General features: G+C 38.4%; 1 protein-coding gene across 8 annotated transcripts in view; it reads left to right on the top strand.

Annotated features, from left to right (window-relative positions):
* Window positions 1-22,528, top strand: part of PUM2 (pumilio RNA binding family member 2) — a 69,774-nt gene that overhangs the window by 34,961 nt on the left and 12,285 nt on the right. For 3 of the 8 annotated variants that reach the window (XM_084284288.1, XM_084284285.1, XM_084284286.1), the window contains exons 8-13: window positions 787-912; window positions 2,086-2,225; window positions 3,816-3,954; window positions 10,276-10,419; window positions 11,457-11,738; window positions 16,555-16,791. In XM_084284288.1, the coding sequence (XP_084140414.1) occupies window positions 787-912; window positions 2,086-2,225; window positions 3,816-3,954; window positions 10,276-10,419; window positions 11,457-11,738; window positions 16,555-16,791 (1,068 nt within the window). The remainder of the gene's footprint in view (window positions 1-786; window positions 913-2,085; window positions 2,226-3,815; window positions 3,955-10,275; window positions 10,420-11,456; window positions 11,739-16,554; window positions 16,792-22,528) is intronic. The other 5 variants (XM_084284289.1, XM_084284287.1, XM_084284291.1 and 2 more) reach the window with 3 other exon arrangements.

The following is a 22,528-nucleotide window of genomic DNA, read 5'->3' as shown; positions in this document are numbered from 1 at the left end:
TTGATGGATACAGACTTGGAGTTGGGAGTGAGGCAGGCTGAGACATTTGTGTGAGACCACGAGTCCTCTCTAATGCCTTGCTTTGCCTTCTGAACTGCAGAGAAGCCCCCTTCCTACTAAGTGCTGACTGAGCATTCAGCATTCGTAACAAATTTAGCAGCCAGCCTCCTGTTTGGAAGGAGGAACATAGTTTGATGCCTAGCTTGATGGTTCTTCAGTTGTTGCCTTCCGTTACAATCTTTACATCAAATTTAGATGCTTGTGGAAGTGAGGTTAGCATTTCATAACTGGATAATTTAAATCAGATACCTGGTTTTTAAATATCTGATTGTTGTCTTTTTTTTTTTGTTTTGCTACTGTCAGTGGAAAGAGGTTTATGTATCTAGCAGGTGATTCCTTGTCTGGCTGATGCACCCAAGATACTAGATGGTTTGTCTGATGCAGATTTAGTTGTAAGACTAGTGAGACACGTAGATGGTTAAAGTTTGGCAAGGTAAATTCCACCTGGAATATTCCATTCTGTTTAAGGGTGGATAGATATATGAGATAATTTCTTTGGAGTCTGTAGATCAGCACTACAAAGCCGTTAGGCTCTGGGAGCAGTAACAAAGGACTGGTGAGGAGAGAAAGAAGCTTTGATTTTTATAAGGCTGTATCTGCTCTTACAAACTTCCAAAGTGTAAGCAGTTCTGATTGTAACAGATATGCCTTGTGATTTGTTTGGTTTGAGTATGATAATGCTTGCTAAGTATGTTAGCTATAATTAAACTCTGTTTATTACTGTAGCAGGCGTATTCTCAGCAGGCTTGGCTCCAGCTGCTTTTGTGCCAAACCCATACATTATCAGTGCTGCTCCTCCAGGTACTGACCCATACACTGCAGCTGGATTAGCTGCAGCAGCCACCCTAGCAGGTAACTGAATGCTTTCTGGTGTTTATCTTGATCATTTTCCTGAATGAAATTAGAAAGTCCATCCTGTTTATTTTTTGTTAAAGGTATTTCTAGGGAGGAGGGACTTCTAGGAAGGAGGGACTTGTAGGGAAATATTTGCAGTTTTGAATTTTTTCAATCTGTAAAGGAGTTCAGTTCTCGTTACGTATGCATTCGGAATATTTCTTTCCTTTGGGCATCTGTATGCAACAGGTTTCTTCTTTTCTAAAAAAAGTTTATCATTAATGAGGTTGTATCTGACATTAGTAGAACATCTTATTTTCAGAAGATGAGACAGCTGGCATTTCCTCCTACGTTTTTACTCAGTGCATGAGTTTTCTAATTCCAGATTTTCTCCTTCCCAGTGGGCATGAGAATAAAGTGGGTCTCCAGTGTGCTCAAACCCAGGCACCAGATAAAAAAAAAATCTCTTTAAAAGTTGATACTGCTGTGAAACAACACTACTGAGCATTCAAGTCCCAGCTTAGTGCTCAGACCTGAGCCTAACATTTCAAAAAATTCCAGAACTCCAGCTGGTGGTTTCACAGGAAAGGCGGTAGAACAGATGTATTATGTATTCGCATATTTACTTGTATACAACACAATGATATAAAAAGCTCTTTATAAGAAGAAATAATAAGCATTCTTCTGTGTGTTCTATATACCAGCAGGTTGAAAGGTAAGCGTGCAAGATTAAGCACACGCTGCAGTGTGTGTTGTAGCGGGCAGGGAGGGAGAGGCAGTAGTCGTGCACATAAAGGAGTTACACAGAAAGGAGGAACAGTGGATGGCCAAAGGCTCAGTAAATCACTGCTGGGGGGATGAATGTGGCTCATTCCATGATGTCCTTTTTCCAGCCGTGGGAACTGATTTTGAGTGTTCTTTGATTAAGCATTAATTACTTTAAGTTTTCCCTTTTATCACCTGAGCCTCACAAGGTTAATTTTTCTTGGAGAAGTTACAACTTCATAAGAATCGTTTAAATTAACCCATTTGTGTTAATGTATCCTTTTGGCTAATATGGGAGAATTTATTTATTAATACTGATTTTCGTTTGACATTTAGAAGATAGATCAATGAGAGATGCTACAAGCAATGTAAACAATTATTTTAATTGGCTGCAACAGATAGAATAATCAAGTTCTCTGTTTTTAGGTCCTGCTGTGGTTCCACCTCAGTATTACGGTGTTCCATGGGGGGTGTATCCAGCCAATTTATTTCAGCAGCAAGCTGCAGCAGCAAATACCACAGCAAATCAGCAAGCGGCTTCACAGGCACAACAGGGGCAGCAACCGGTACGTTCCTCCTGTAAAGGAGACATGCCTTTAAAGCCCTAACTTACCTTTTTCAATCTGTAAAACAGATTAGATTCCAGAAGACTTTACTGGACTCCTTGTTCTGTTGTAACAGTGGCTGAACATTAATGAATTTACTGTTTGATTTCTTTTAGTTCTCAATTTCTTTACATTAATGTACATTACTCTTAAAATTCACTTATTGCATACCAAATATTTGGCTTGTTTTGCAATCTCAATTTCTAAAAACAGATGAAAAATAATTCCTTGAATCTAGGATACTGTGCTGTTATGAGTTTACCTGTCCAGATAACATGGTGTGTGTACTTAAACTTTAAAGTAAAATTTAAAACTAATCTAGGAAAATTAACATGAGGGCTGGAAAGGGGATGGAATGGTAACTTATATTACAACACCTGTGTGTTTCCTGTTATTTTTACCTTGGTAAATCATGACTAAGGAATTGGTACAAGAACTTGTTGGGATTTTCCTTAAGTGACTTGAAAAAATAATAATAATTTTCTACAGTTATTCTTGATGCAGTTTTGAAGCTTTAATGTGATACTCCAGTACAAAAAAAATAGCCTTTTTTTCCAGAAATGAAAAATTCAAGATTTATAATAACGTTATGCTTGATAGATGCTTGAATGAATATTAGTTCATTTTCTACTAGCTATATGGTTAACTTCAGTGCCATTTGTAGGATTTTGATGTATAAGAGATGACTTAGAGTTACCATGAAAAACTTCAAGTTTCCTTATCATCATGGTTTTGGTATTTGGTGGAGCTTTCCTCCTACTGATCATGGTTATTGGTGAACTGCATCAGTTGAATTTGCATCTCCAGTAGCCTTTTGCTTTCTCTATAAAAATTAATATCCAGTTGGTACAAATCACATGTAATATATTTTATGGGGATATATTGTAAATCTAGGGGGTTGGAGTTAGATGATCTTTAAGGTCCCTTTCAACCCGAGCCATTCTATGATATTGTTTTCTTCTTATTTTGGACCCAGAAAATATTATTTAAGCTGAGGGGAATAAAGTAGTTGCAATAATTTTGATTGCTTTTTCAATCTGATTGATTCCCACAGATAGGCTGTCAGAATATAATAAAAGAAACTTGTGTTGTAGGGTGATGTGTTACATGAATTTTTAAACCTTAATGGGTGCATTTTTACAGCATTGTTGGCAGAGTAGTATTAATTATTTAGACTACAGGCTTTGAAGTATTTATACTAACACTGATCGAGTGCCTGAGAGTAATGTAAGCAAGTAATAAATGTATTTGTCAAGGAAGGACGAGTGTTCAGTTAATCTGGATCACAAATGTTACCACTTTCAGATTTTCTTTCTTACTTCATGCTCATTATCATTGATGAAGCATACATATACTTTGTCACACCTGTGAGCAAATTCATTTGCTTGTTTTTCTTTATATATCCTTGAAACTGATAAGGTGGAGTATTCACAATACGAAATTCAAAATTTATATCAAATATGCAAAGCAACTGTTCTAGACCTTTTGCAGGATATGATGGATTTGTTTTCTCATCTTTTAAGAAAATGGTGTCATGTTGGCCTTTTGCAGGTTCTGCGTGCTGGAGCAACTCAGCGCCCACTTACCCCCAATCAGGGTCAGCAAGGGCAGCAGGCAGAGTCACTTGCAGCAGCTGCAGCAGCAAATCCAGCTTTGGCTTTTGGTCAGGGTCTTGCTACAGGCATGCCAGGTATGTACATCTACCACTGAATTAAGAGCATACTTGAATGTTAAAATATTGGTGGTGTTAGATACCAACTTAACTATCAAAGTCCTGCTATGTTTATGAATAACTTCTTAGAATTGAGTTTTACATAGTCATATGTTCATAAAATACTCACACAGGATTCTTCAAACACAAGAAGTCAATCGAGCATTTTTGATTTGAAACATTTTCTCTGCTGTTACAAATGCATGCACAAGGGATATCACAATTTCATATATAATGAGGCAAATCATGCTGTCTTAAAAGGTTATTAATTGTTTAAATGGTTACTCCGATGCAACATGAAGTAATAATTTATCTTTCTGAAGTATTTTTTTTACCTGTGTCATGTTATAATAATTTAAAATCTAAAAATCAGAACCCAAAAATAAATTTAAAAGGAAATTACTGCCTAATTTCCTCTGAAGACCTCAATGTGCTTGAAGTGGATGTACTCCAAAGTTTTTCCTAATCCCATTCCTGCTGAAAACTCCATGTCTTCAGCACGCATGGCTTCTGACTTCTAGGGAATGGTTATTCTGTGTCTCAGTACATGTGCCATAAATTCATAATGTCAGTTTGAATTTCAGCATCCTTTTTAAATGCTAGGTACAATTACCTGAGCAAGAACAAGTAACGCATACTTGGCCCTTCTTCAGTATCAAAGTTAAGTTTTTACACAGTTAAATCAGGTAAAGTTGACGGTAGCTGCAAACACACTCCACTTGTACAGGTTGTGTCCCTTGTTAGCAGTACTGCGAAAATGCCTTGCAGCCTACAGATGGATGGATACAGTTTGTCACTGGATGCTCTGGGACTGCACTGCGTGCTTCACCCAGCAGTGGGATTTCATACCTCTAGCTGCAGAATAGACTGACTATTGTACGTTGTCTGCTCTGTTTTATAACTTTTATTTTGTTCCGTGCAGTACTGTCTTCAGCTTTTAGCATCTTTCTCTTCCTCCTAAAATGAGAAGTCATCAAAGTGTGCTGTCATAGCACCTTTCAAGTGGTTTCTCTGCGCCTCCCCAAAGCAGCAGAGAAGGCCTGCAAACAGCACAGCTTATCAGAGATGCTGTAGGCATCTTTGCAAAAGCCTCAAAGGCTTATCTGTGCCTTTTTGTGTGTGTTTTGTGGTTTGCTTTTTTGTTTGTTACTGCTGCTTATTAGCTCTTCCTTTCCACATGGAACTTGAGGATTGTGGAGTGGCCTGTGCCTTGTAGCAAGCTTGTGACACTTAGCTGTAATCAGATCTGAGAAGGCCTTCGTTATAGGAAGACTTAAATATGGCATTATTTTATAAAAGTATCCACATTAGATAATTCAAGGGTAGTTCTTAAAGCTCACAAAAGGCAAAAGCCCCCTCTCATCTGAGGTGCAAAGAGAATGTCTGAAATCTACTAAGTCTATTTCCAAAAAAATTATTGGTCTCTTTTAAAATCATCAAAAGTGAAATAGGTTTGTCACTGGAGTTGTGCAGTTACATTTGAAGTTCTTCTGGTCCTGTAGCAAGTCATCCAGTAACAAGAGTTCTTAAACCAGGCAGTTTCTGGTAAGAAGAATGCGCAAGGCAAGGTTGGAGGGTACTCCCAATTTCATCATCTATGTTCAGTACACATCTGTTTCTCCAAATAAAACCAGTCTTTATCACAGAGGAGGGCTGCATTGGGCTTAGTCATCTGGATTTGGGAATTTCCGTGACCTCAGTAGTCTGAGGAGCTGTTGTGCTCCCAGGAGATGTAGCTGCTGTACAGATGCTGCAGGGCTGCTCTGTTTACTCTTAAATAAATGTCTGGTGGCTTAATCACGTGGAGGATTTTGTTTCTTGTATACGCTAGGTCAGGTGTAACTCCAGTTATATCCAGTTCACCCAAGTCTAGCTGACACTGCAGTGGTGCATCTAGCGTGCAGATGGACGTCATCACAGAAAGGCTTGGGTTGGAAGGGACCCCAAAGAACATCCAGTTCCGACCCCAAAGATCATCCAGTTCCAACCCCCTGACACAGGCAGGGACACCTCCCACCAGACCAGGTTGCCCAAAGCCCCATCCAGCCTGGCCTTGGACACCTCCAGGGATGGGGCATCCACAGCTTCTCTGGGCAGCCTGTGGCAGTGCCTCGCCACCCTCTGAGTGAAGAACACATATATAAGTTGTCTGAATTATGTGCATAAAACACTAAAATCAACAGTTTCGGTTTATTGGCATTGGGAGTTTTATTACCTAGAAGAATTTGTAGTGTGCCATTGCACTGGGCTGTGCATTCTGTACCTCCCAGGAAATAGAAGTCAAATTTAATTGTGGCAGATATACAGGGAATTAAGGGTATTGGCAAAATTGCAATGGTTATAGCAAGTCTAAATCATTTACTGATAGGAAAATACGTGCTGAATGTGATTTGTTGAGAGGAAAAGCACAGAGATAAGGCTGCGTATATCTTTGTCAAGACAAGCAAAAGGATACAGCACTTCAGTTCTCGGTGAGCTTGGGAGACTGAAGCGGAGGATGCAACATTTAAGGAAAGAAGATGAAAAGCTGAATAAATTTTCAAATCTGTATGCAGAGGAGAATAGCTGGATCTTGGGAATGTTCAGAAGGAAGAAGCTGTAAATTTCTCTACACAGGGACTCCACAGTGACTTGCAGGTTATGATCCAGAGTGGGGGGAGAGGTGTCAGGGTGGTGGTGTTAAAAGGGGCAGATAAGTGAGCTGGCAGTAGGAAGTGTCACATCTGTCAACTTGAGCAGAGAGAAGTGACAAACTTTGACATATGTTTGGCGTAAACCTGTGTCATCAGCGAGGGAAGATGCATAGAGAGAAAGGAGTAGGAGATCTGGGCAGAGCTTTGTGTTATTATATATATAAAAAAGTGAGAAGAGTGTACGAACTATCCAATGAAAGGCACTGAAGAAATTACTGGATGGATAAAAGCAATGCCGAGCATGGGTTGTAAGAGCCAAGAGAACATAATCTCCTCTCGTTTTCTCATTCTGTAAGAACATTTAAGGTTTGTGTGACAAGAATCCAAAAACTTTTCAACGTGTGGCTTTGGAGATATTTGGAAATGATTTCAGTAAAGCAGAACACTGGTAAACCAGGATGTTTATTTTAGTATTCCCTGCTGATCTTGAGACAGTAAGTGTAGGTAGAGCAGCCAAGTTCTAAGATGAAAGGTGTGCTTAGGATATGATTAGGAAGCAGAGTGTGCTTTTTTTCTTCTTGTTCCACTCTAAGACCACGGGAAGCTTGAATGTGAAGTCACCGAAATGAGGTTTGATGGCTGTTAATTTGAGGGGGAAATTGCATAGCCACAGGGAGGAGGAGAGTTGATGGAGAGGTAATAAAAAAACAAACGTGAGGAGAGAAGGAATTAGAGTGGAGAAGACCTGGCAAGTCACCATCGTGCCTTTGAGAAGGGAGAAAGGTGGGAAATAGTGTCTGTTGTTGTGCATGCCTCTCTGGGGTAGGGCACAAAGCTTGTCAAATACAGTGTGATGAGGGAGGGGATGGCAGAAGGCTTCAACTTTGCCATGAGAGCTGCTGTTCTTCCATATTTGTGATGTCAAAGCAAATAATTTTATGCCTCGCTTTGAGGCTCCAGATGCACTTGTCAAGGTCTCAGATATTAAATAATCTCTGTGTTGCTTTCTTCTGGTGGCTTGAGTAGAAAGCAGAGAGGTGCTGTTATGTGTCACCTCAGAGACGAGGAGTGTGGAAGCATCCCTCCATTCTCATACTTAGCTCAGGCCTTCTGAATCACAGAATCATCTGGGTTGGAAGAGACCTCCAAGATCACCGAGTCCAGCCTCTGACCTAACACTAACCAGTCCTCCACTAAACCATATCACTAAGCTCTACATCTAAACGTCTTTTAAAGACCTCTAGGGATGGTGACTCAACCACTTCCTTGGGCAGCCAAATTCCAATGCCTAACAACCCTTTTGGTAGAGAAGTTTTCATTTTCTGGATGGGCTGTATCTCAGTGCTAATGACCTAGCTTATTATTACTAGTTTTAAGTGGCCTGTTTGTGGTTGGTGTAAGAGTGGCAAGTAAGTGTCAAGAGAATTGTGGATTTTTTTAATACAAAGGTCAAGGGCAAGTTGCTTCTGTTTTTTAATTTGGTGGTTATTGTTCTCAGTTACTTTGTGAAAACTGAAATTAATGTGTTAAACTACATTAGTATTAATTCCAGAAAATTTAATTACTACAGTAGGGTAATTTTTTTTTAATTTTTCTTTTTCACATTGGAAGATAGGCTTATTTACATTATGTGGGCCTGAAGTCATATAAGAGTGCTGTGTATTAGTTTCAGGTGAGATCAGGGGTGTAAATACATGATCAGTCCTTTTTTAGCTGTAGCATTGTCTGTGGGTTCGAACATCTGGAGAGAGTAGGTGGACAGAGCAAATCCTGGTAAGTGTTAACCAGTTCTGAGTTTTGGAAAAGTGTTTTTCTATGATAACAGCAACAACCCAAAGCAGGACCAGCATGATCTTACCAATTAAACGTGCTATGAGTAGAAGTAGAAAAGGAAAAGGTAATTAAATATTGTTAAATTAAACATTAAAATAATCAGTCTCACATCTCCCTAGCTTGGGAAGAGGTGAAGGTAGTGGAGCAGCACAACTCAGTTGTGCAGGTGGAACAGGCAGTGGCAGTTAAAGTTTTTGAACCAATTTCATTGTAAGACCCTGCTTTGGTTCTTTTTAGCTAAGTCACCCTGTGCTGCTGATGAGGAAAGAGAATATAGATGCACCTGCACCTAGAATGCAAAGCAAATAATGAGCAGTGAGAAAAAGCAGGTTGAGGATGATAGTACTGGCAAGTTTTTGTAATTAGCACTACGCATGCATCTTGAACATGGAATTGAACCTGAACTTCTGGATTTTCATCACTCCTTTCCTGTTCGGGTAATACCTGAGTCTCTTCATATCTTCAAATTTTCATAGTGTGAGAGAATTTGGACTTGAATCTCCAGCTTCCCTGCCCATAGCCACCAGGCTGTAGGCAGTTGGTGTTTCTAGCTCTGTTTTTGAAGCGAGGCTTCTGAGCAGAAGAGATTATACATCTTGTTTTAGAAGTTGAGGAGAACAAACATGACTTGGGAGCCTGGTGATTAAGGTACTCACCTGGAATTAGAGGCCCTGGTCCTTATGTTGAGGTCTGTACCTGTTTCAGAGAGAACTTGAGAAATTATGCCCTCTGTTAGACCTGGTTTTAAACATGCATATTGACTGCAGACGATGTGCGAAGTCTTCGTTCTTACAAGCACAAAACAGTCATTTGTGTGATTTTTGCGAAATCTTTTTTTTTTTCTTAACAGCATGAGTAATATTTGAATATGGAAGGAACATTGAAATTCTCTTTTCTCACTGCTTTATGTTTAATAGTCAAACTACAAATTAGTGCTACATTTCTGTTGTCAGTATCCTTTCCTAGGTTATTCTAGCTCTTGTCTTCCATTTTTGGGGATTCTTATTCCAGTTCTCCAACTTGATTATAAAGTATCAGAGCTTTAAAATTAATCCTCTTGCTCTTGTGCTAAATAAGAGGTTTTTTTTTTTCTCTTTTGTATCTTTTCCTTTGCTTCATTCATGTCTTTTGTAGTATTTTTGTTCCTATTGCTTGCTTTTTTTCCGTTTTCAACTCAACTTGCTTTCTCCTCTAGTTCCAACTCTGTCAACTGAATGAAATGGTACTTGGATTACAGTCTGTTCTGTGAAACTGACTGGGACTAGATCGTTTTTATTGTTCTAAAATACTCTTGCATGTGGAGCACTCGTTTCGTAATGTATTTTTGTCAGTGGTCTTTAAAATGTGGCCAGGCAATATAAGGAATTGCCGAACTTGCACATGGTCCGGCCCTTTAACTGTATAGATTTCAGTACCTTTTCAGGAGTATGAGACAGTTGTAGAATATTTAAAATTGCTGAAAAGAAGAAAAAAAAGATTCAGTAGTGATCCAGTTCTGACAAGTTGTGGCACTACTCTACCTTTTCAACTGTGGTATTGGAAACTTGATTTATTAACCTTGAAGATACACACTCAACTTCAGATCACTAAATTTAGCTGTTGTTCTAGTTTCTTAAAGATGATGTAGAATACTCCTAGGCTTTTATAAGATTTTGGAGCTCTTTTATGGTGTTCTTTTTTTTTTTTTCTTTTGATGTCTGGTTGATGTTCTGGGGCGCTACTGCAGAAATGCTGTTTTCCCCATCGTGGTGTGGTGCCAAGATATTTCAATGAGAGAAGCGTTGGCTGATCAAGACAACATGTACTCCTAATTCTTTTATTCTGTATTGTGTAGGCTATCAAGTACTAGCTCCCACTGCCTATTATGATCAGACTGGTGCCTTAGTAGTAGGCCCTGGAGCAAGAACTGGCCTTGGAGCACCAGTCAGATTGGTGGCCTCAACCCCTGTTATAATCAGTTCTGCAGCAGCACAAGCAGGTAAGTATTGGGTCCTCCAGGGAGCTTTCTTCCCATTTTGTACTGAATTTCAGTAATGTTAGTTGACTAGTATTTCATATTGTTGCTTTGGTTGATATGCATTCTGTGAGGCTTTCCAGTTGGGAAGGATATACCATGCATGATCTTTTTTATTTTTTCACCTCCCTTTCTCTACCACACACAGCTGTTTTACTGTTTTTCGGAGACGCAGCTTTCCTTTTTTTTTTTTTTTTTAATTCAGGTTTGCAGTCCACTCCCTGTACACATACAGGCACATTTCTGCAAATGCTGTTGCTACTCTGATAAGAACAATTTCCCCTTTTCTCTCCCCATGCATACAACACACATTGCTCGTTGCTCCCCAGAATGGAAGCATCATTTAATTGCTTCGGCCTGGCAGAAAATGATGGAGTATTCTGGGGCCCTGCTATGCTTTTCTTATGAAAGTATTCTTTTTTTTTTTTCCCATGAGAAGTATGGCAAGGAAAAAAATACTTAATGGATAGCAGAAAAGGAGAATTAGTACTGTGAAAAGTATAGAGCTTTCTTTTTCATTAGGTTCAGTCTGGTACCACTTCATTAAAACGCTGTATTTATTGTATTTATTACATTAAAATCCAAAATATTAACACCAGATGAATTAATGTTTAGAAAATGAGATTTTAAGCTAATCTATAGGCTTCCTACTGTGGCATTAGTTGCTGAAGATGTCTTTGTTAGCTGCAACTCTGCCATTGTGAATTTGAGTATTGAAGCACAGTTCAGTGAACAATAATGTCTTACATGTTTACACTGAAAATTCTCTCCATTACATTAACTATTCTGCATCTTTGAATAGCTTACAACATACGCTGTCTTCATTTTTTTCCATCGTAATTAAGACTGCATTATATTATAAAGTCTCTTTTAGTCCTTTAATATGTGAATTTTTGCTTGTTTAAGAGGGTTTCGTAAAAATAAGATTTAGATCTGAATAGTCCATTTTCAGTCAGAAATGTTTGGGAGAGTAATGACAATTGAAAACGTGTGTTTTACAGCTGCAGCTGCTTCAGCTGGAGGAACAGCAAACAATCTCGCGGGAGCCACGAACGGTCTATTTCGGCCCCTTGGTGCCCAGCCACAACAACAGCAACAGCAAACAAATAGTAGCCTACAATCCAATTCATTTTATGGCAGTAACTCTTTGACCAATAACTCCCAAAACAGTTCCCTTTTTTCCCATGGTCCTGGTCAACCAGGAAGTACATCTCTTGGCTTTGGAAGTAGCAGCTCTTTAGGAGCAGCTATCGGCTCCGCACTTGGTGGATTTGGCTCATCAGGTAGGTCGTTAACGTAGTGAGGACATTGTGAGACTTGTGTGATAAGGAAAAAAAATGTATCTGTATCCAGACACATTATATGCACATACATTTCCAAAATCAATGTTGAAAAAAGTTATTCAAGTTTAAAGCAAATTATAGGTGAAGAAAAAGGGGGTTTAATTTTGCTCTGTATACAAGATTAATTTTTGAAAAATACCCTGTAGTTACAGATACCTCCAAAATGTTTTTCCATATTGAGCATTGTACTTTGCCCCAGAACTTTATATTGATTTTTTTATTAAGCTTATTTTTTTTATTTGCAAACATGTCTTCATTTTGTGTTTAAAATAACAATCGATTACTTTTAAGATACGCATTCTTTTGTTGTTCTTCCTATATCAGGAAAATTTCCATTTTTTTTTTTTTTTAATATCACATGATACTCTAAATTTAATCAAATATTGCAGTGTTTCTTTCCATAACATTTTTTGAGGATTTAGGCTGTCATCCTGGAAGGACTGAAAACCTAATAATAGTCCTCGTTAATTTCAATAGGTTTAATCTTAGATACATTTAAGCAGAGTTTGGGGCCTTAAATTATAGCAACAGATGCTCCTGTTTGTGTTATCAAAAAAAAATAAATAGTTGTCATCTTTTTATGCTCTATAGCAGAAATTCATTCTCACAGATTTAAATATAAAAGGTAGGTTTTCTTATATTTAAGGTTCAGCGTTAGTAAGGGAAGTTAGGTGTTTTTTCCAAATAATATTTCTTTTGGCCTGTTAGTGTCTGAGTTACAGAACTGATTTGTTTACTTTTATTATTTTAATGAGATAAATGGAGCATATTTATATTATGAATCCTGCAGATGTGTAGAAATTGGAATAAAAAAATTATACTTAAACAGTATTTTTCAAAGCAAATTGCCCCATGAGGCTTTATAAAAATGTTGAAAGGAGCATAGAAAGTGACTATTATTACAAAATAGCTCGGTATGTGGAAAAACAGAAGGAAAAACACACCCTTCAGTGTTAAAACATGATACCTCTCATTTGGTAACTAAGTGGAGAATAGTGACATCAAATTACCACATACCAACGCTGAGATCTTCTCAGTATTGTTTTTTCATAAAATAATCTGACAATTTGCTTTAACAAAACTAATGCTAGGAAATCCAAAATAAAGTTTTACACTGGTCCTCTCTAACCTCTGCCTTTAAAGAGTGGAGCAGGGAACTCTAAACATGCCATTTTCAAATTATTTTTTTTTAAAAGGCCACTCAGATGGGTAGGGCCTCTTAACAATTTTCTGTAGGGCCACAGCAGGTAAATCTCACAAAACAATTGTGCTATCCCAGTGCTGTATTTTGTAGTGCAGATTTTTCCTCAACTACTTGCAGGAGTTCAGTGAATTCTTAGCAGCTGTGTTTCGCTCTAGATACAGTTTCATTTCATTGATAGATGTGGTCATAAGCATATCTGTATATTTAATGCAACAGGCCCATTTTAAGGCTCTAGGTAGAATACTTTTAAGCCATAGAAAGAATTAAGCCACAGAAGTCTTTATCCAACATTATCACAAGGACCTCCATACAATGCAAATTTTAGTTTTGTCTCCTTAAGAAGAAACAGAACAGGTTTTGTTTTGTTTTGTTTTGTTTTGTTTTCCTGGCACAGGAGATGATGCCTTTTTCTTGTAGCAAAGTTCAGTTGCAGAGCCTCGTGCAGAGCCTTCAGCATAGACAGCACGTTCTGAAATCTTGCAGCCATGTCCTAGGTGATTTAATTAGCCTGGTAGTTTCCACAGAGGAGCAGGAAGCTGGTGCTTTTGCAGTTTGAGAAGTGCTGATGAAAGGTGCTACCTAAACCTGAAAGATTTTTAGTAGTATTACTGGAGTAAAAGTACATTGAAAGTGCCCTTCTGCCAAGTATAAATTGTACTTGCCATAACAGCCACTTAAAAATATGCTTCCTGATTTTATTATTTTTTTAAAAGCAACAAATAATAAAATAAAAATAAAAACTAAGAAAAAAAGAGCTGTATGTACATATGAATTGAATTACACAGATGAGTACTTATAAAAACACTGTTAATGCATGTTGAGGCAAATTAAAAGCGAGTTTATTTTTTGATTTGCCGAGGCTTCAGCTTATCTGTAGCTTGTCTAAGCGTGTTGTAAGGGCTGGATTTCAGTTAACGTGTTCCATGAGGTCTGACAGATGGCGGTACTGATCTTGCCCTTACACCTTGCTTATGTTTTCAGTTGCTGCTGGGAGGGAGCAGAAGAAGCTCTGTTTAAAAAAAATAAAAATAAAAAAAGGCAAAGTTGAGCCTGTTCTAGCAGAATGACTGAGCAACAAAGGAGAAAATAGGAAGAGGCAAGCATAGCATGTAAATGAAATCACGTTACAGTCCTCTTTTATTACAAAGTTATTCACACTCCACTTTAAATATTTAGGTGCATGGTAAGGTACTGCAGCTTAACAGGTAACTGAGAATTAGACGGACCACAGCAGCTTCCCAGATGACTTCTTTCAGCTTGTAGCTAACACGGTTACATTTGTTTAGTGATAAAGAGGGCTGAGCTAATTCAATTTATCTTGTTTCCATGAGCTTTGCTTGTGTGTGTGTAAAGATTCAGCTCAGCTGGCTCGTGGTGACTTGTCAAGCTGCAGTAATCTAGCTGAATGAGAAACCCTAAGGTTTAGCTTTTTTTTTTTTTTCTCCCCATAGTCAGTTGGAAAAATAACAATCCATCCCATAGCGCTGTATTAACATGCACATAGCTCATCAGCTGAGCCAGAACCTGTAGAGCTAGTCTCAAACCTCAAGATTTCTTTCAACTGTTCCCTTAATTTGCTCTTCTTACTCTCAGTCTCCTTGCCTATTTAGCCCAGTATCTTTTCCTCCTGGCTTCTCCTCCAGTATGTGTGCCTTCCCAGCTTCCAGGCAACATTTATCTCCCCTCCTGCCCCCAGTTTGTGTCTGTTGCTGCTCGTGCTGTGTGGTGTTCCCATTATCAGCTAACTGTTCCAGGCTCTTTGCCCCACAGTTGCATACACTTTCTATAAGCCTAACTTTTCATCAGATCTGCTTTCGTTTCCATCCTCAGTTCCACCACTTTTGAAATTGCCTGCCAGTTTCCTTGCAGTCTCCTTGTTGGCTCCTTTGTCTGACCTTTCTCTCCTCCTGGTTCTGGTTTCATTTTTTTTTTCCTGGTCTATTTCTTGTGTTTGGCTTTTGTCTCCTCTGCATTTGAAGTAGATAAATTCCTTTCCACACTGCCTGATGGGGCTTCTGAACACAAGGTGGGATCTTGGACAGCAGCTTTAGAGTCCGTTTTTGGCATGGGACACAAAAGCCCGGAAGTTCAGTTGCAGGAAAACCTTCATCAGCCATCTCAGACGTGCCATGAATGGGCAGGAGTTTGAGTTTTCAGCTACGAGTCTGTACCAGATCTCTGCTGAACTTGGATGAAATGTGATTTTGCTAAGATATCTAGCTCAGAGCATGAAAATAAAGGTCTCCTGTTGCTAGCATGATGATCTGAGTAAATGAAAGCATCAGTTTCTCAAATTAAAGGTGGCTGGATTACTTCACTAAACTTGAAGCATTTTTCCTGCTTTCTTAAAACAGCTGTGTCGTTTGGGCAGAACTTCTTTGAACAATTTGGTCCAAGGAGGTACTTGCCATGAAAAATACTAGCCACGTTGCTGATGTTAGGAGCAGCCAACCTCTAGTCTCTCAAAATGGGAAGTATCAGGCGACCTTTATGTGGGACCATGCTGCCAGATGTGGTAGGGTACATTGATGAGGATAAGGATTATGGAAGAATAAACTTTGACCTTTTCCTTTTTAAGATGAAGTAGAAATCAGTCTTCCAAATTCAGCTTAAGAAGCAGCTTTACATTGCCAAAATATCCATAGTCTTGGATCACTGATATAATATTCCAGTGTTTCAAATAGGCGCTATAGTTAAATATGTCACTAGTATGCCACAGATAACAGAGTTTAACATTTCTAAAAGCTTTCTGTTCTCCTAATTTATCCTAGACTGTTCATCGCCCTGCCGAATGATGCTGTGCAGGATAACCAGTCCTTCACTAATACTCTGTTAGCCAAACAAAGCTCGTAGTCTAATTTGTTTGTCAGAAAGAGTGATAGCAGTAAAATTACATTTTTAGTTTCTCACCTTAATTTTCGTATCTCTGCTCTGCTTCTCATCTTCTTCTTAGCCTACTCCCTCTTTATATTATCTTTCCAAAACGCTTCTTTGAGAATTATAATTCTCTCAGGGAATTTGAAGTAGTTTTTTTTTTTCCTAAAGATGAGGGGTTCACAAACAAGAGGAAGTTCAGAAACAGCTGAATAGTGACACAGTGTATTTTCTAAACTCTTAAAAATTTGTTTCTAGCCTTTTGCCTGCACTCAAGTATTGCTGACTAATAATTTCTGTTGGAAAAAAATTCTTGAAGAGTTTAGTGGGAATATCTTTAGAAGCACTTACTATATGCAGTGACACTGTAATCTCATAAATTTCATGTTTGTCCCAATGCCTAAAGCCAGGGTGTTCAAATGGAGTACTGCAATATTGCTGTGAGAAGTCTAGAATAAAATGTTGAAAGACATGGGCATTGATGAAATTACTTACCAGTGGTATGTTTATACCCACTTAGATTTACTTAAAAGCATGTGTGGTTATCACAGTAATTGTCTTTGTCATAACGATTGCTGTAATTATTGTGATCGCATCTGTTATTGCCCAGCTGTAGTTGGGGATTAGGTTTTATTCAGTTGACACTGTGTAATTAGGGTCTTTTTATTTCTTCTTCAGTTGGCAGTTCTGCAAGTAGTAGTGCCACAAGGAGAGATTCTCTATCTACTAGCTCTGACTTGTACAAAAGATCTAGTAGCAGCCTAGCACCCATAGGGCAGCCATTTTACAATAGTCTGGGATTTTCCTCCTCTCCAAGTCCAATAGGCATGCCTCTGCCAAGCCAAACTCCAGGACATTCACTTACGCCACCGCCATCACTTTCATCACATGGATCCTCATCCAGTTTGCATTTAGGTAAAAACAACAAAAACAAAAAAGCAAAAAAAAAAAAAACAAAAACCACGTTTTGTTTGTATGTGTGTATGTATTTCTATGTGTGAAATTATATGTTGCATAAGAGATGTCACGTTACCTTTGCTGTTGAACAGTTTTGTAATGAAGATGGCCCCTTCCTGAAGGCTGAAGAGCACAGTCAAATGCTCGTTGATTTGGCAGTGGAGGGCACTCGAGCTTTTTTTGCAGTATCGGGCCAACAGCTGATTTTTCTTCCCTTGCAGATGGCCCAGTAAGATTTACCCATCCCTTTTGTACTATGTGAACTGTCTGCAGTATGCCGAGCGAAGGTGCATTATTTTTGTTTGTGCTCCAGTGTGTTCCCACTTACGAACGCTTTAAGACGAGCTCTGTGTGGAGCAGTGACGTGACTTCCACTGCTGCCCCTTCCCATGACGAAGTGAGCAAAGCTGTCGCTGTAATGTGTACTGAAGGGTGGTTCTGAACCAGGGAGCCTGCTACCGTACGGCCCCGATGCTTTGCCAGGATGACAAGTGCTTACCGCCAGGCTGGTGGAAGAAAAGAAAATGGATTTATTAAAGACACAGCAAAAGCTTTGTCAGGGGTGGCTCTCTGTTATCAGATGTATTTTTAAGGAATGATGACAGTAATCTCAGAATTTTTTCAGCTAGCTAGATGACACGGGAGCTCAATCTTTAAAATAAACGTTAAAATCTAAAGAAACTCCACCACAGCCTACAGTATATTTAAAAGAGAATGCCTCTGACCTGAGGTTGCTTGATAAACTTTCCTTTTTTCACTGCAAGTATTTGCAGTCATTTAATTTGAATGCTAAAATTGTACAACAAAACTGGCTACGCTTATGAGATTGAGTTGCCTGTTGCTCCAGTGTGCACTCCTTGTAGGAAACCTAACCCCTGTACTTTGGTTTAGTGCAAATAAAACAGGGAAAAAAAAAAAAAGTTAAAAGTGCCCAGCAAAATGCACTTTGTGAGAAATGTGTGATTTCTGTAACAATGTTAAAAGTAATTTAAATATATTACATTTGCAGTTCAGTATCCCCTTCATGGTTATGTGCTGAATACCCAAAGTAAAGCTGGGCAAGGGGATGTTTCAGCACGTTTTATTTTTTTTACTTACCTTTTTTCCTTTTCCAGGTCTACAAAGTGCACCTTTGGGCTGAGACCAAGCATGGAAAGTTTCAGCCCAAATGGAGGCTTTTGAGAAAGTTCTGAACATCTGACAATGGGGTTATCATGGAAATCTTTTTCTTTCTTTCTTTCCAAAGTACTCTCACAATAGTTTTCATATTACTGAAAACTATACTTCAGCCAAATTTTGGAAGGCATTATCTAAAATTCAAAACATTTAAAGTCGTGTTGCTTTACATCTGAAAAAATGCTAAATATAAGGCTTTTAAGTATTGGAGAAGATAAGCTGCAATCAGTATAGAGGACTACCTCTATCGGCAGAAATTGTTAATATATACTGATTATAATCTATTTCAGACTGTTTGGCAGTGTGAACGAAGTATAATATTTTGTTAAAATCGTGTACCAGATCAGTGTGTGAACAGCCAGAATGTACAGTTGTACTCTGAAAATTGACACATTTTTGGCTTCCGTGCCTGAAGCCTCTTCATCTTCCACAAGCAGTGGACTTTGTTGATGGGTAAACTTTTTGCTGCCTTACCAAACCAATCGGAAGTTTTGAATTTGAAGATCTCTTGGATATTTTCATTTAAAAATGCAGTGATATTTTTAGCATTTCCTGCATTCTGCCCTTTGTGTTAATATCATCGTGCAGTTGCATCCACGGTGCACCGTTGCGAAAAGTCCAAGACTTTTTCTGTAGTTGTCTGTCCCGTTAAATTTATTCTGCTTGTGTTTATCCAACACTCTTAGAAGATTTGTTTTGTTCTCACGTAAAAAAAAAAATACTAATAAAGGCAAAGCTTTTTCACCAAGAAGTTACACCTGAAATCGAGCAGGGAGTGTGTTTTGCGAAGGGTCACCCGGTCACTTTTCAGAGTAGAACAACATTGTAAGTTCATGTCTGCATGCAGTTTCCATTGGTACTCTGATAATGCCTGTCAAATGCAGCTCTCCCTCCACCTTCAAAACTCGTTGTCCTGCCTGCTTGTATCAACAGGTTCAGCTAAGTTTAACTCCTGTTTTAAAATGGGCATCAAACTCGGTTGCTCCTGTTTCAGCCACCAGAATACTAGAGCACAATCCTGGGGAAGGGTGCATGGTTTTATAACCCCTTTGTCAGACACTGCTGCAATTTGTAGCTAAAAAAAAAAACAAAAAAAAACAAACACACAACACAACAGTTGCCCTTTTACAAGAAACTTGTGATATTTTGCTGTTTTTATCTCTTCTCACCAACTCTTACCCAACGTCCTAAAACGGGAACGCACTAATTACTTTGGTCTAGTGTCAGTTTTCCTGTATCTGAAGGGATTTATCAGTTTGTAACTGCTTCTTTACTGTAATCAGTTGGAGCAGCATGGTCATGAATTTGAACTACCCTTTCACTCCCAGGGACAAAAAGGTGAAAACAAGTATTTTTTCCCATGTTATAAAAATTCCTTTAGATTGGCAGCGCTTCCTTGTTGGATGGTACATTGCAGCGTTTCAAGGGTTGGTTTTAGGGATAGGATCTTCAAAATGTGGGCTTTTGGAGGTACTTCTATTCAGTCTGTGCCTTGCAGACCGAGCTTGTTGGTAGATGATGTCGGTGTTTTTAGGAACGGCTTGTTCGGGGTAATAGGGCTATGCCAAGTGACCTCCATTCTGGGGAACCTTGCCTTGCCTCTGTCATGTACCTACTCTGTAGGACTTTGGTAAACCAGGCATAATAAGCACTTGCATTGATTCCTAAAATGCATATGCATGGCTATACAGTCACACACACATACATAGTCCATTTCTCAGGAGTAGATAAAATGTGTACTCGTTTTAGCTGAGGATGAGATTAAGCTGATTTTTTTTTAACAGATAAAAAAAAAATATTTTGTATAAATCAAGTTTAACATGTTTATATAATTTTATGTTTTACTAAAAAATAACAGTGCTGGCTGCATTTAAATAGCAGTTTCTGTGCAATAAATCTGTTTTATGTCTTGGTTAGAAATAATTGAACCAAATGCTTTGGTAATAAGTACTAACAGACTAATGCTATCAATAAATCTGTATAGACCTAGATAAATCTAGTTTTTAATACTTTTTCATACTACCTTTTACATTAAATATGTTGTCTAAGCTAAGGAGTTCAATAATTTAACATGATTTGTCTCCTTAAAGCTTAGTAAGGCTCTGTTTTAGATGGACTGTATGCCTTTTATGCCTCTGAGCCTCTTCTTCCCTATGGACTAGGCACTGGGATTTGGGTTCAATTAAACTATAAAACAACTTAATATTATTCCTTGCTTTAGAGATCTTCCTTTTACAAGATCAGGAGTGATAGCTAAGTGATTAGCTACAAGCTCCTTGCTTTATTCCCCAGTGGTTTGTAATTATGTGGACACACGGATTCCTGACAGCAGTCTTCTGAAGTGCCAGCATTTGCAGAAAAGTTTAGACTAGGTGTTTTGATCTAGTAGGGTATGTTTTTTGTGTGTGTGTGTTTTTTCCCCAAAGTAATTAGTAAGAACTAGCACGTGTTATGTTCTGGTAGGAAGTCAGACTCTTTAAAACAATATTAGAAGTTCTTGAAGAGGATGGGGATGTGGTAGATGTGGTAGGCTCACCAGGAGGGTTTGGGTGACTAGAACTCACATTTCAGTTCTAAGCCATTCACAGTAAAAGTTTTTGGGAAGGAGGAGAGCAGTCATCTTCAATGTCCACACTAAGGCTTATAGCTGGCTTTGGGCAGAGAATTTAATGAGAATATAATATTTAAGAAAATAGTCCTTTTTATACAAGAGTGTATTGAGACATAGCAAGTATCTGTGACAACAGGATTTATTTTGTGGTTTTCTTATTTTTCAAATCTGCAAAGTTGCCACTCAACTAACATTACTGCATAAATTAAAAAAGAGAAAAGCTTTTTTTTTGTGGAAAAAAAAAACCAGATCAGTTTTTCTAATAGTTTCCAGGGTTTTACAGCTTAAGCTTTTGAAGTGTGAGTTTCCTCTAGGAATTATGGATATGTTTTTAGCCATCCTGCATTATGACCCTGCTTAATGCGATCATCTCAGGTAGTTTTTCAGGCTAGAGAGGAGTCTCCCAGTTGCAGCATTGTGTTCTTAAGCCTTAAAAAGGGACCATTCCCAAGCGGAAGGACTTGATTGATAATCCTGAGTGTGAATTGTATACGTGCAGCTTTACTACACACATAAAACATTTATTAAAAGGTAGGAAGTTTCTTAATTTGTTTTAATTGTTGGATAGATTGTCACATTTATTTCATACTTACATGGAGGCTCAAGTTAAAAAAATATATATATAAAGATGGATAAATGATTCCTGACTCACATGCGCAATTTGACTGTTCATGCTAATTAGACCCATGCAGTATGTAAACTCATAACTGAAACTCTCCTGTTAGTTTCTGGCAGAGAATTGAGCCTGTGATCCAGGAAGCAGTAGAAATGTTAGAACAGCCCATTAAGACTGCTTTTAAACGGGCTTTGCTGCCCTCTACTGGCATTAAGTACTGTTACTGCACAGCACTTGAAGGAAGACAGGTTTCATTCCAGTGTTTTAATCATTTAGATCACAAAGTCCATGTTTTCAGGTACACAAGTTCTCTGTTGTTTAGGAGGCCATTCCTAGAAGAAGAATCACTGTAGAGCATCACTGCATCCTGCTTCACCTGCAGAATGTTGGGTTTCTTTTTCCTTTGTCTGTTAGTATCATGTCGCTGTCGTCTCTCTTCTGGAAGTAGTGATTGTCAATGAAAACTAAAAATGATAGTTAAAGCTGTTTTTTTTTCTGGCTATAAAGAATTAAGAGGCTTTAATTTTAAACAAAAGAATTTGTGGGACAAATTATTTACTGATTCTTTACTAATTCTTACCACTGAATTTTGAAAACTTGTATTTATTTTAGGGCATAATCCTGTAGAATTCAATAAATGTGATGCTTGATACGTCTTGCAGAGCACTAACATATCAGATCCTGGTATTTCAGTTTGACCTTTCGAAAAAGATACTTGACCATTACTACGTTACCAGCCCACTGTAGCTCTGTTGTTGCCTGGCCTTATAAATGCTTGGAACTGAAGGAAGGCTTGGCTGGGGCACTGTCAGCTGATACATTTTTTTGTTCACTGTGTAATAGAGCACCATTCAAACAGCACATACTGCAATTTGTTTAAAATTCAAATTTAGTTGCTTCTGTTGACTTTGACAGGGCTTTCAGTTACTTTCTAGATCATTTGTGGGGAAAATGAGAATATTTTTTCTTTTTCACTTTTTACTCGATGATTTTAGCTTGGTATTTTTTGGATGCTAGAGTTGAGGTATTGTGTCCTGCTTGTGTTACAGCAATATTCCTTTGAGAAAGCATACCGTAGTTGCAAAAGATGCATTGTTTGCATGCTTATTATGAAAATTGCTGCCTGTTGTGGAGGAGAGAGGCCTTGTGGCAGAGTTAGAGGGACGTGAAGTGGTGGAAGAGCAGCGTGTGAGGGGAAATTCACAGGGCTGGGAGAGGATAGCCGTAGGTGGGACCACTAGGAAAAGGACCTTAGCAAAGCAGTTCAGCTCATGGAAAGGAAGGAAAGACAA

The sequence above is a fragment of the Netta rufina genome (genome assembly GCF_964035555.1).
Source record: "Netta rufina genome assembly, chromosome: 3".
Lineage (NCBI taxonomy): Eukaryota > Metazoa > Chordata > Aves > Anseriformes > Anatidae > Netta > Netta rufina.
This window is presented reverse-complemented; position numbering and strand designations above follow the sequence as displayed.